At 43.3% G+C, this 13,477-nt stretch overlaps 1 protein-coding gene and 1 pseudogene across 3 annotated transcripts in view; both read right to left on the bottom strand.

Annotated features, from left to right (window-relative positions):
- Positions 1-13,477, bottom strand: part of NCK2 (NCK adaptor protein 2) — a 127,877-nt gene that overhangs the window by 9,955 nt on the left and 104,445 nt on the right. For all 3 annotated transcript variants that reach the window (XM_025039100.1, XM_015596304.2, XM_006920796.3), the window contains exon 5: positions 8,295-9,016. In XM_025039100.1, the coding sequence (XP_024894868.1) occupies positions 8,295-9,016 (722 nt within the window). The remainder of the gene's footprint in view (positions 1-8,294; positions 9,017-13,477) is intronic.
- LOC112470104 lies at positions 12,586-12,701 on the bottom strand (annotated as a pseudogene).

Raw genomic sequence — 13,477 nt, 5'->3', positions numbered from 1 at the left:
AGATGAACAGATAAACAAAACGTGATATATACAAAGAATTGAATAACATTCAGCCTGAACAAGGAGACAAATTGTGACACACGCTACAACATGGATGAAACCTTCAGGACATTACGCTTCATGAAATTAAGCCAGACACAAAAGGACAAATACTGTATGATGCCACCCATACGAAGTACTTAAATTCATAGAGACAGAAAGTAGAAAATAGAAAGTTGCCAGGGGCTGGGGGAAAGGGGAAATGAGGAATTAGTGTTTACATCGGTATAGAGCACCAATTAGGGACAATGAAACCGCTCCAGACATGCATGGTGGCGATGGCTGTACAACAATGTGAAGGTACTTAATGCCATTGAACTTGCCCTTAAAAACAGTTAAAATGGTAACTTTCATGTTATATATTTTTTGCTACAATAAAAGTTATTTAAAAAAAGTTTGTGTGCTAGTCTAAAAAGATCTGTGGAATTGTGGTTGAAACATCAGAATCATGATAGAGGAAATAAAGTATAAGAATGGGTGAGGACACCGTCTTTTCCCCCATGGAAGCTGACTTCCCGCTGTAGTCAGGGCCCCAGGGGATGCTGAGAGGAAGGGGCGGTGGCAAAGCTCCAGTACAGCTCCTCTTCGCGAGGGCACAGTGCTCGTACAAAATAACTCATCATTTTCTCCAGATTATCTGGCTTTTCCTGGGGGGCATGCAACTGTTGGAAATGGCTCAGGTGGCTCCTGAAACAAAAAGGTTTGCTCCCCTCTGGCCAGGGGTCAGGCAACAATGATCTCTGACCTTTACATACTTCTATGAACCACTTTTTTTCTTGCCCTTCCAAAAATGCCTCCAGGGATACTGAGTGGCTCTGGCTGGTACAGCTACTGGGCCTTTCAGAAACCGTATCTGTTGTACACACACTCTCACTGTACACATCTTGAGACCAAAATGCAAACATTTCCTGAGGAATTCCTTCGTAATGTAAAGGAACTGTTTTCAAAGGACACCTGGTAAGGCCCCCTGGCAGGGGTACAGGGTCACCTGTTTAGGAGAGAAGAGATGTGAGCTTGCCTTCCAGGCACTTGTCTACACACAAGAAATGTTTACCAAGCGTCAACCAGAGCCAATGTGAAACATTCCTCTACCTGTTCAGGTTCCTCAAAGTCACTCCACAGTCTTGAAGGCCTGAGATGACAGTGGTGCTTTCTTCACCAGCTGAGAAGCCATATCTACTGCAGAAAACTCCAGAGTGTGCCTGCCTGCCGGGGGGCCTACGGCTTCGTCCCCCTCACTCTGTACTCGTGTGTGCGTATGTGTGTGTGTTGTTAAAAACAAGCAAAATAAAACGAAAAACCAAGATAGTTCAAAGAAATCCTAACAATTTTTACAGTTTTCTCTCATTGTCAATTTAGCGGAGTGATCATCAGATTACTGGAAGCTAAGCCTAACTTCCGCCTCTTCCATAAACCAGAGGGAGGTCTCAGAAAACAAACATATTCTCAGCTATTTTGCAGCCACGGCTAAAAGAGAATTGAGTAAAAAATATATGTATATTTATTTGGCGCTACGTGTATTAGTCATATAAGCCTTTCTAATATATTAACTGCCCCAAACTTATTTGACCCAATTTTAAAAAATTTCTATTACAGCTTTAAGTATTTTTTGGGAAAAACATTTTTAAGAGGTCCTAAGCAATTTTATCTGAGAACAATATAAACATTTAGATAAAAGGTAGCTGGTGATCTAAGGGATTTTTATGAAAATATTTCTGAATATTGTTATGGATAAATTATTTACTTTGACATATTATCTTTTTGAGTTTGAAACAGTTGTTCTTCAGTTGCCAGTAGTTACTGGATGCCCTTGTGGCAGCAATAAGCTGAGGCCATGGCATCTGACCCAAGCTAACTAGTGTATTAGCGCAGCCCAGGAGGAACCAGGCAGAGGGTCCACCAAGGTTGGATGCTGCTTCGGCTGGATGCTGGTTCCTATACTGAATCGAAATGCACATTCCGGAAAATTCATTCATCAATTAATGTGAAGAATATTTCTTGGAGACTCACTGAGGTGCCAGGGATTCAATGACCAACATGGTGACACAATACTTTACTCTCCCTGCTGATCTGGTTTTGCATGGGGGTAACCCAGCCACATTCAAAGGTGATTATACCTGAGCATAAGACCACTGTGTGACCTAGGGGCACGTGGGGGAGCATGTGGCCCAGACCTGCAGCCTAGAGATGGCTTCCCAGAAGCAAAGGTGGATAGAAGAGACTGGATGGATGTGTGTTCATTAGACTGGTGGGGGTGAGGTGGGACGGGGGAGGGGAGTTTTATCCTAGAATTTTCCAGACCTGTATGAAGGTCTGGAAGAAGAGAGAGCTGAGTCCAAGAAACTGACGGCAGGACCACAGGTATAAGGGGGACGAGGGCGAGGAACAGTGGGGCCTGGAGAGATGCAAGGCGCTAACAGAGAGCCACTGAGCTACTTATCAGCGATATGACTGGGATCAGCCAGCCAGCCACCTGCAACTTCACCACCACAGTGTGGTGACAGATCTGCTCAGCTAACCTGCACCTTTCTCATTGACATGTCACGAGTTAGGTCAGTTTTAAGTAACAGACTGCTTTGTGTTCTTGCCTGTGAACTTGCCGGCGTTCACCCTTCATACTGTTTACATGCAGAGAGAAACTCTCGGAAGCTGCCGACATTACTATTGTCTCTGCTGGTAGCGAAGTGGTCTCTTCCAGTGGGTACCCAATAATGGGTAAAATGGAAAGTCCATTGCTTGTGTGGACTGATGGGTGTTCAAAGCATAATGTTCTGTTATCTTATATTTAAGGAGAAATGAGTCTTTTTAATAAGTGAAAGTATACTGTGTATACATTATTTCTAATTTATATGTGTGGTGTATTTATCATATCATTCCCGCTTTTACTATATGTTAGTGTTATTTTAGGTTTTATGTGTTATTTGGTATGATCTGGTAGGTTATATTTTTGGGTTTGGGAATGTTCAATAGTTTTTCCACATAAGTTTAGCGTAATTGCTTCTTCCCTTTATGCCATTTCGGCTTATGAAAAGTTTTATAGGAACACATTACTTTTGGGTAGCAGTGGAAACTTGTATTTTCTTTCTTTTATTTATAATATAGCAGAAAAAGAACTCCATCCAAAGTCTTTCATAATAAATGATGGTTTTGAGGCTGAAATTCAAGGATACCCAAGTGTCTTCTGTTTTACTGAAAGGATGGTTATTCTTTGCTTGCTAGTTCATGACATTTTATCAGCAGTCTGTGCTAAAACAGGCGCTCCTCGGCAGAGCACTCACTTAACTGAGAAGAAGTGGGAACTACATCTTTGAACGAGGTCAAGGGCACAGTTTAGAAGTCCTCCTTGGGACCAGAAAGAAATTATGAATGACGTCCTGAGCAGGTTTGTGAATGATTATATCTTAAGAATTAACTTTAAATAAGACTCTTGTCTTCTTTTCACAGATCCCAGTAAACGGTGTGGTTTTGTTGTTGTTGTTGTTTTTAAGGGCAAGTATTGAGGAGCTAGTTAAGATGAGGAGGCTAGGGTCGCTAAGTCTCTGAGCCATCTGGGAATCAGGTCAGTGACACAGGTGATGAAGCGTGACCTCACAGGTAGGTGCCCACACTAAATGCTCTTTATAGGTCCTGCCAGTGTTAAGAATTAGATATGTTTAAAGTTAGAAATATTATAAAAATTTAGGCTTACAACTGCTATTAGGTACTGAGCAACAAGTCTGACAACTAAAAATCATTTATTTTTGCAATTGGAAAGATGCTCACAGTCACCTATACTTTTTCTAGAAATCATGGTGCCCAAAAGTGGATTGGGAAGCTTGTGAGCAAGTGACAGCAGGAAGAGCTTCTCTCTATCACTCTCCATCTTCTGGGCTGCCTGTGGCAGCTCTCACTCTGCTCTGACAACCACGCTCTTGCCTGGTCTCTATCAGAAACAGAGCAGATACAGCTAGTTTGTTACCAAACTCTAAACAGCTAAAAAAATAAACAGAAAAGCACTTTGTGAGATCAATTCCAGCCAACAAAAGCTAACAATTCTACGTAAAAGTAAACTTTACAATGGAATTATAATTTTCACCTTAAGCACATTTATAATTCTTGAAAATGGAGTATTCTGTAGAAATGGAGTTTAAATAACTGCTGTTAATATATATAAACCCATTAAGATTGGATAATAGGGACCCGGGGTTTTCAAAATTTGGTCCCTAAAATAGCAGCATCACCAAGGAATGTGCTAGAAAGGCAAATTCTTGAGCCCAGACCTCTTGAATCAGGAACTTTGCAGGTGGGAGCCAGTAATCTCTATTTTACCAAGTTTTCAAGGAGATACTTTACAGTTTCAAACTGATACACTTTATAGTTTGAACAGCACCGATCAAGAGAGAGAGAGAATGGTGGAACTGTCTAAATGCAAAGTTTTAGTTAAAAATTATGACATCCATAAAACATATAATTTGAAAAATATAGCAAGAACTATGCTAATCTTTTATTCTGTTCATTCCAGATCAAACAATTTTAATAGATTAAAAAAAGAGCAAGGACTAAAACACAACTATGATCGGGAACACTATGTGTATTAAATTATCTCTGACGAGACAGTGTTTATCAGAAACAATGTGTTGTATGACAAAAAAATAGTATCTACTACTGTGGGACATAATGAATATGAGAAAAACAGGTGATGTCTTTGGAGTAAACAGTAAATAGGTAAGGGCTTACAAAAGAAACTACGGGCTGATGCTATATAGCTAGTTACCTTTACAGACCTCATCCTCATTGTAACCTACCACTTTCTGAACAAGCTTTTCAAAAATGGGGGATGTAACAATTGAAAAGATAAAATGCTGACAAGTTACACAACCTGCCAGAATTCTAGTTACTGGTTATTTTTAATTGTAAATACACCTTCTAACCGCACCCATGGAACAGCTGTGGACAGATATATAAGGATTCTGATGCACATACAGAGGGCAGGTAGGGATTTTCAATTTTCTAAATTTAATGAGCTCTGGATTAGCAGGTGGAGATACGGCAATTACATATGGAGAGTAAGAAACAATATCTTTTCATCCTTAGCTGCTAGGGATAAATGACAATTATAGATGAGATAGGAGAGCAAGGGGAAAGAGAGAGAAGATGGAAGAAAGAAAAAACAGGAGGAACTGAGATTCAGGACAGTCAAGAACCATGGCGGGATCGTTTGGTTGGTTCATTTATTCATTGATAAAACGTATGTCTAACAGATAACTCTGAACTACCCAGCACTTTACTGATACTGCATATCACATGTGGCAATGTTTTTGTTTGTTTTTCCAAAATATGCACTTCTCCTCCTAAAAGACACAGACTTCCTAGGACTCAGAGGTTTTTTGTTTGTTTTAATATTTTTATATTTTAAAACCAAAAATTATTAAATTTTCTTAACTGCAAAATAAGAGTCAAGCAAAACTCTAGCTTATTTATATTGGAATCACTCAGGATATCTTTTTAAAATAACACACATCTTGAAGACACACTCTGCAAAAAGCTACTGTGCTCATTTAGAAGTCAGGCTTCCTGTGGTAACCTCAATCAAAGGAAAGCCTCGGGCCCCAAAACTGTAAGAAAGAAAAAGGAAATTAAATAAAGATGCATGTGCATCCTGCAGGAAGGCCGAACCCATCCAAAACCTGATCCTCACACACTGCAACGTGCTATCTTAGATTTCGAACCTAAGCCATCACAATGGCCTGGTGGTGACTTTGAAAGCCAAACTCTCACCTTGGAAATGCCAAAATGAACAGGAAATAAGACAAAGGAAGAGAAGTCAGGAGATGGGGAAATGCTGGCGAGACGCAGAGGCAGCGGACAGCAGAAAAGAGATGTGATAGATTTGTCCATTTGTCCATTTGGACAGCTCCTCAACAGCCACAGATGACAGCTGAGGACAGACTTGGTTATGAGTGAGAAAAGCAGCCAACCTGGCCTAGTTCTGCTGTCAGAAGGAAAGCAGTAACAGGCCTTAGAGCTCCTTGCAGCATCCCTCTGGCACAAGGCAGGCATACCAACAGCAGAAAACGCCACATGTCACGGCAAGATCCATCAAGACAAGCAGCCCTGCACGCCATAAGGCCACATGGCAGTCTTCAGACCAATGGTGGCACTATGGGTACAGAGCTGCTGCAAGTCCCAGCGAAACCCTTTCTGCCTCCACATGCCTAGAATCAAAGGCCCAAGCATACTACTCCTGTGTTGTAGTTTGGTTTTCTAAGTTAAGACAGAATGCAAAAAATCTGGAAAGGCTCCTATAAAAAGGTTTGAATAAAATGTCATCAATTAATTTTTCACTTATTTAGAAAGTTAGCTTATTCTTTAACAATGTGAGACAAGCAAGACACTGGAGCGTATTCAAGTTCTGCAAGGGAACCCACAGATGCAAGTACCCCTCCTACATCCAGAGGGTTTGGTCTCCGAGTTCAGACAGTGACGACCACCTGTATGTTCTTGTCCCATGGAAAAGCAATAGGTGACCTTCCTAAGGCCGGTGACCAGGAGGTTGCTGTTCTCATCTACCCTCTTTCTGAGGACTTTTTCTCCTCAAGTCCTCAAGAGAAGGAACAATGAGTGGGACTAATGTTTCCACTCTGTGGGGGTGCCTTAGCCCCTCTCCCTTCAAAGAAGTCTCTTTGAAGTCAAAATTTCTAAATCAAGATTACACTTTTGATTCTCAATTATATTTATCCCTTAAATGCTCTCGACCAATTGACCACTTTATACTGGAATTGGTTTTCCAGAGCTTCCTCTAAATTTCTGCTCAGAGGAGTTAAAAGTGCTGCTGTATTTAATTCTCTTAAGCCTCAAACATGATCTAAAGGAAGCTATGCACAGAGCTTGCGTCACGTGAGAACAATTTAATGTGATGTCTTGCCAGAAATGATAAACTCTGGCGGCTGGATAAGAAAATCTCAGTGTTCAGATTTCAGATATAGTTAACGTTCAGGCACAGAGTGCTTGCCCAAGCACATCTGAGGCGGCCGCTAAACTCCGCGAGCTGCCCAGACACCAAAACGGAGTCAGGTTTCCACCACCATGGGACTCCTCCCACCTCAAAGAAATACAGATCACAGCCTCTCGAGTCTCTGGAGGGTAAAAACATTTCTGTGGCCGTAATTCCTCACAGATCAATCAACATGAGTCTTGAATATGCACTCACTTATTGTGGTATCAGCTTTTTCAGAGGACAATTACAGTACATAGTACATATTTACTAGTTTTAAAGTTTCCAGTTAAAAAAATTAAACTGAAGCCTGCCAGAACCAATACAATGTAAGCACAATAAACTCTAGAGAACTCTTGTTTTTTTAGGGAGAGTCTGGGAGGGAGGGACAACGGGGTGTCTCATTATATGGAAGGCATATTTGCAAAGAGATGTACAAAAACTGTTGAGTATTTCCATGGCGCACATATGCACAGGCTACCTTGTGTGATACTGGCCCAATTCTTCCAGACAAGATCAGCACGCACCAGAAACACAGACCCCAAATTTGTCTATTGCTGCAAGCGGACAGGCTACAAGTCTGGTAGCCTCAGGTCTCTGATTCCGTTCAGACACACAAACTCAAAAACTGCCTTTTTCAATTTTGTTCCTAAGTGCTTTAAAAGCTTTTTTAGAGATGAACTCAGCAGTGCTGCCTGCCGCAGAGATGACCTTAGGATTATATGGTTTAAAAAGAAAAACAAATCAACCAACAAAAGGCTGTATCAGAAACCAGGTGCCTGTCTGGCTGAGAACAGTTGACATGCCTGGGACTCGGAGTGAAAACAAAGTCAACCAACAGAGCCTAGGCGGGGTCATTAACAGAATGGGAAACCTGGAGAGAAAATGATGTTTAAGTCTGTAGAATAGAAAAGGGAGAACCTTAGTAAAGAGGCAAAACAACTTTCACCAACTAAAAATGTTTTACTTATTCTCCCAACTGTAAGAATACCTCTCAGGGGAGTAAATGGCAACTGTGGACAGAAGAGTTGCTATACTCAAAGCCGACTTAGGTATATTACAGGGCTGCACCTTATATAGGTGATATCAACCAATTGTATTTATTTATCTTAAAATGAGCCCCAGGTATTCTTTTGCTATTCCCAGTATATTCACACAATCTGAAAAGGGATGGCACACAACTGTCATATTCTGTAATATGTTTACATTTACACACGTGTTTACTGTTGTTGTCTGGAACCTCCCTGGCACCGGGCAGACCTCGCCACCCCAGGGCACTTACCGAGGACTCGCTGTCCCTAATGAGGAAGTCACCCTCGCGGCCCCGCTCGTTGAGGGCGCACTCGGCCTGGTGGCGCGTCACGTTTCCGTAGTACCACTCTCTGCCCGCGAAGCGCCCACTGCCGGCGGGCCCCGGGTAGCTGATCTGTGGGGCGTGCGAGGGGGGCAGGGCGGGCCCGTCGCTGAGGACCACTACGTAGTTTTTGGGCACAAGGCCGACCTGCCCTCGGGCGTTTTTGCATTTCCACCACTCGGGGTCGTTCTCTGGCTTCTCAATCACCTCCATGGTCTCTCCCTTCTCGAAGTTGAGCTCCTCCTCGGTAACCGAGCTGAAGGGGTACAGCGTCTGGACCACGTGCAGGACGCGGGCGCCCTGGCCATTGCTCAGGGACGCGCCCTTCCGCAGGCTCAGGAAGCTGGGGGACTCGGCGGCCGCCTCGTCCACCTCCTCCAGGACATAGTTGGAGGGGAACCAGCCGATCTGCCCGTTGTAGCTGCCACGCCACCAGCCATCGCTGCACTTCTCCATGACGGTAACACGTGAACCCTTCACCAGGGACAGCTCGTCCTCCCTCTCTGCCACGTAGGCGAACTTGACGAAGGCCGGGATGTTGAGGTCATAGATGCGGTCGGCGCCGCCCCCATTGGCAGGGTACTCGGCATCCGTGCTGGGCGTCGGGGACGCATCCCGAGCGCTCGTCTTCCTCTTGGTCTTGCCGAGGCCTGTGGAGACACAGCAAGGGCTCAGTGGGCACCCGCACGCGCGGTGGACGCCACTGGGCATCGTTAGGATCCTGACGCCACCTCCCTGCCCATAAAGTACAAGGAGGACAAATCCACCGTGGTTACAAACTACATCACAGTCAGAAAATTAAAATTTTGCCGGGTGCGCTGTGCCCTTGTGGAGTGACTGAAAGCTGAGAATTACTAAAACTCTACTCTTAAAAAAATGCCACAGTATGAGCAACACAAAAGATAGCAAAACGACAGAAAATTAGTTTCCTTCTGAAATGATTAGAGAATTCTTGTGCCACTCAAAGAGAAAAATAAGGTATATAGAATGGCACCGACAGAATGTCTTCACATTCTTGGGCAGAAAGTTGGACTAAATGAACTCAAAAGACCTGGTCTGACTGGGTTCAGGTCTCAGCAAACAGAGCTTGCACCTCCCCTGCCCACTCCCCGCTGCCGCCTCTCAGGCCAGCCCAGCGTCCTCTTCCAGTCCTGGGACAGTCATGCCCCCACAGGGCTGCCGCAGCAGAGTGGCCCCAGTCAGTAGAAACCGATACTCTCTCCTTCTCTTCTTGTACTTCTTTTTTTCTTTAAAAACGGCAGACACATTTCCCACGACCAGTTGTGAAGAGTGAATTAGGAAAAAAAATTGTCTGATACATTAAGTCTTAAGGGGGCAGGTGTCTGGGAATAGGGAGGAAGCAGATCCTTCTGATATCTACATTATCTGAACCCTCATAACAGTCCTGTGACAACGTAGGCACCTGCCCCCCAATTTCTGTGGATGGGGAGATGGAGGCCGAAAGAGACCAGGGAACTGGCCCAACCACCGCCTAGTGGGGTGGCACACACCTGTGCTTCCAATAAAAGTAACAGTTGAGAGGCCGATGTGCAACATGGTTTCTGTGGCAAATGTACCATCATTTCTAACATGATTTCCGCGAGAAATGCATCCAGGACTCTGAACTGGGGTGTTAAGAATCTATCCTCACTCTGCCCCACCGGCCCACCCTAAACAGGGATGAACCCTTCCTCCGATTCAAGGCAATGAAAATGGCCCCTGTGTCTCCAGGTGTAAATGGAGTTGAGGTTTAGGGAATGAAGGTTTGGGATAAAAAATGTGTTATGAAGAACCATGAAGCCACATGACCACCGCCGCGTGACAGCTAGATCTCAAAGGGAATAGTACGAATGTAAAACAGGCAGTGTGTGGGTCACGTGTGTCTCACAGGGCAGTGGTGCTGATGTGCATCCAAGGAGCAGAGGAGACAGACATGTACCAGAGCCCCGTGCCCTGGACGGCCCTGTGGTGTCCAGGCTCCGGGCATGTTTCTAATTTGAAGGCAAATCCATTACCTTTCAGGCAGAGAGGCAGTGTGGGAATCCTGTCCCCACTTTCTCCATGTGTATATATTTTCTACACATCATCCGCTTCGCTTCTTCTCTCATTAAAGTCATACCACTTACTTCTCCCAGTTGTAACAAAAATGCCTTGAACGCTGATGTGTTTTTAACAAGAAGTCTCCAGCCACCTTTATCTACTACAGGTAACGACTACAGTAGCTAACGGATGTGTGGCCAACCAGAAGCCCTCACTGACTAGCTTGTACTTGCCCCTTCTCTGCACTTTACTTTGCAAGAACACACTTTCCAGTACTTTCCCTTGAGGCCTGCCTACCTTGCCCAATCAAGAATTCTGGGCAGCCTGGGCCATGGACTGACCTGGGCCACGGCCTGACCATTTGTGAATAGGCCTGCATGGCCCAGGAGCCCAAACCATGTAGGACACCATGAGGTTCCAGTCCCTGTCACACTGTACTAGCTGACGCACGGGGAATGCCAGTGTGTTTCAGCAAGATGTGAGACGACTTCAAATGATGTGCTTGCTTTTCTTTCAGTCCCCGAGTAAATCATAAAATCCAACTGCACAGAATTTACTCGGTATTTAAGTATTCCGGTTGGAGCATTTGCTGCAGCGTGTTTTGGATAAATCACATTATGAATGAGAATATCTAGAATGTGACCATTAGAAAACCTTTCCAATTGCTGGCATGCTGTATTAGGTGACGTTAAGTAATGCATTTTTGAAGAGTGATAACTTTCTCTACAGCTTCTTCAATATTTTATAAACTGCAACAGCTTTCCACCAAGAAGGAAGAACAAAGAAGGAAGTCACTGTTTTAAAAAAAAAAAGTAAGACACTGTGTCACGTGGCATGTGCTCAGGAGTGACCAGGATTTTAACTTCTACATTGAAGATGAGGCTCTAAAAACATGTTTCCTCAAACCTACAACCATAAAACTGTGGCATTTAAGATCTAGAAGAAATCTTAGCTATCGGCTTGCTCAGTTGCTTCAGGCTGTTGCTGTTGGGAGTGGGCCCGGGGTCCCCTGCATGTACTGCCCAGAAGACCCAGTGGGGCACGGGGACCTCCGACATGTCCCCACCCTTAGCAGCTCTAGTGCTCTGTTTTTGCTCTATCAGGAGTCCTGGGTAGGAGGGTGCTGGACAATGTGCTCCACAAATGAGATGCATGAAGGCCTTGGAGAGGCCAAGCGCTCACCCCAGGTCTCCAGGCTAGTCAGTACCCAGACTGGACAGCAAGGATGCAGACCCCTGAGCACGGGGCTGCCTGGAATGGACCAGGTTTGCGGCCGTGGGAGGATGTGAACAAGATCCTTGATGGAGCTGTCACATTAAAGACCAGCCACAATTTGTACAATGAGTTTTATTTACATTTAGTAACAATGATAAAAAATAACGTGTAACAAAAGGAACAGTTATTTCTTACTCTATGAGCAGAAAGAATTTTAACTGGCAAATAGCTGAATTGGACTTAAATGTAAACTACAGGCATACCTCACTTTATTGCGCTTCATAGCTATTGCGTTTTTTTAAAAATAGAAGGCAAGACCGCTCCTCCCCCCCAGCAAAAAGATTACGACTCACTTTATTGTGATACTCGCTTTACTGCGGTGGTCTGGAACCAAACTCTCTGAGTTATGCCTGTTTACTCTTCAGCATTTGTGACAATTTTCTGGCATCAAGCTATTGAATCTCTAATCTTGAGTTACATTTTCATCGACAATAATAAGCAGATTTTAACTTTCTTGAATAAAATTACACACACTGAAGATTGAGTTCTAATAAAAGTTTGAATGTCATACATTATTAATGTTAGTGATTTTAAAGTCAAAATCTTTTATATACTCCTTTTAAGATAAAGGGATGTTATAACAGATGAATTTTAAAATATGCTCTAACTGTCATCTTCCAGCTGGAGTTCTGGAGATTTAAGATAAATGTCAAACAAATTTGATAGTTCAGAAATATATTCAATCCAAGTCATTTAGACATAATGTACCTAAGTTTCAGGAGCTCTATGGCAAAACCATTTTATTTTTTGTTAACAATCACATCTGTAACATAACCAGATTTAACTAGAAATCTTCCTTGTGTTTAAAATGCCATTCATACTAAGAATAGAGATTATTAATTTGTGGGGTTCCCTCTGCCCATCAGAGTTAGGACCAATTATTATTATTATTTTTAATTATTTATGCCTACAGCACCTGGTCTTTCTATGTGGTCTCCCATCCAAGTACTAACCAGGCCCAACCCTGCTTAGCTTCCGAGATCAGACATCAGGCTTGTTCAGGGTGGCAAGGCTGTAGACCATGGACTGTGGCTCCACTGCGGCATGAACCCAGGACCTTCTGCGTGTAAAGCAGATGTGCTAACCGCTACACTATGGAACCACATCCGGGACCTATTATTAAAGTCAACTAAACACTATGAAAGGCCTTTGTTATTAAATGTAAAGGAGATCTGTCAAGATTTCTTTAAGGTACAAAGTGACTGAAATAAGTTTTCATATAAGAGTTAGAATATATTTAATCTTTGGCTTCTAACAGCTCTTCATCTTATGTTACATACATTTAATTTGTATTTAGTTTTTTAGATATGCTGGCAGGATTAGCTTCCATTATTCAGTGAACATCCAGTGCCAACATTTATGATCACAATATAAAGGGAATAAACTCAAGTGTACTGAACTTAAGATTTTTTTTTTATGGATGATCAATTAAAATTAATTCAGTGGTTCTCTGTTGTTTTAATCTGTTCAGCTGCCTTAATTCCTTCTCTTACTCAACAAAACTCCTCTCTTCCAGTGGCTTCAGCAGTGCCCCTGCCTACCCCATGCTGGGTCATGGGGGGACCCATGCGGATCAGAGCACTCCCCAGGGCTAGTGCTGCAGTCCTGAGGAATGCCATCTCTCATCTCTTGAAGCTGCCCACACTTGTAGGAGTCTATGTGAAAAGTAAAGGAGAGAGCAGGAAAGAGGCCCAGAGACACAGAACCAGGATGACATAAGTCGAGCCCTTTGATCCAAACATACTTCCCAATGATATAAGCTAAATCCTTCATTAAATTTCCTTCTCCTCCTTTTT

Source organism: Pteropus alecto, unplaced genomic scaffold, assembly GCF_000325575.1.
Source record: "Pteropus alecto unplaced genomic scaffold, ASM32557v1 scaffold288, whole genome shotgun sequence".
Taxonomy (NCBI): domain Eukaryota; kingdom Metazoa; phylum Chordata; class Mammalia; order Chiroptera; family Pteropodidae; genus Pteropus; species Pteropus alecto.
The sequence above is the reverse complement of the archived record's forward strand: the minus strand, read 5'-3'. Positions and strand labels throughout refer to the sequence as shown.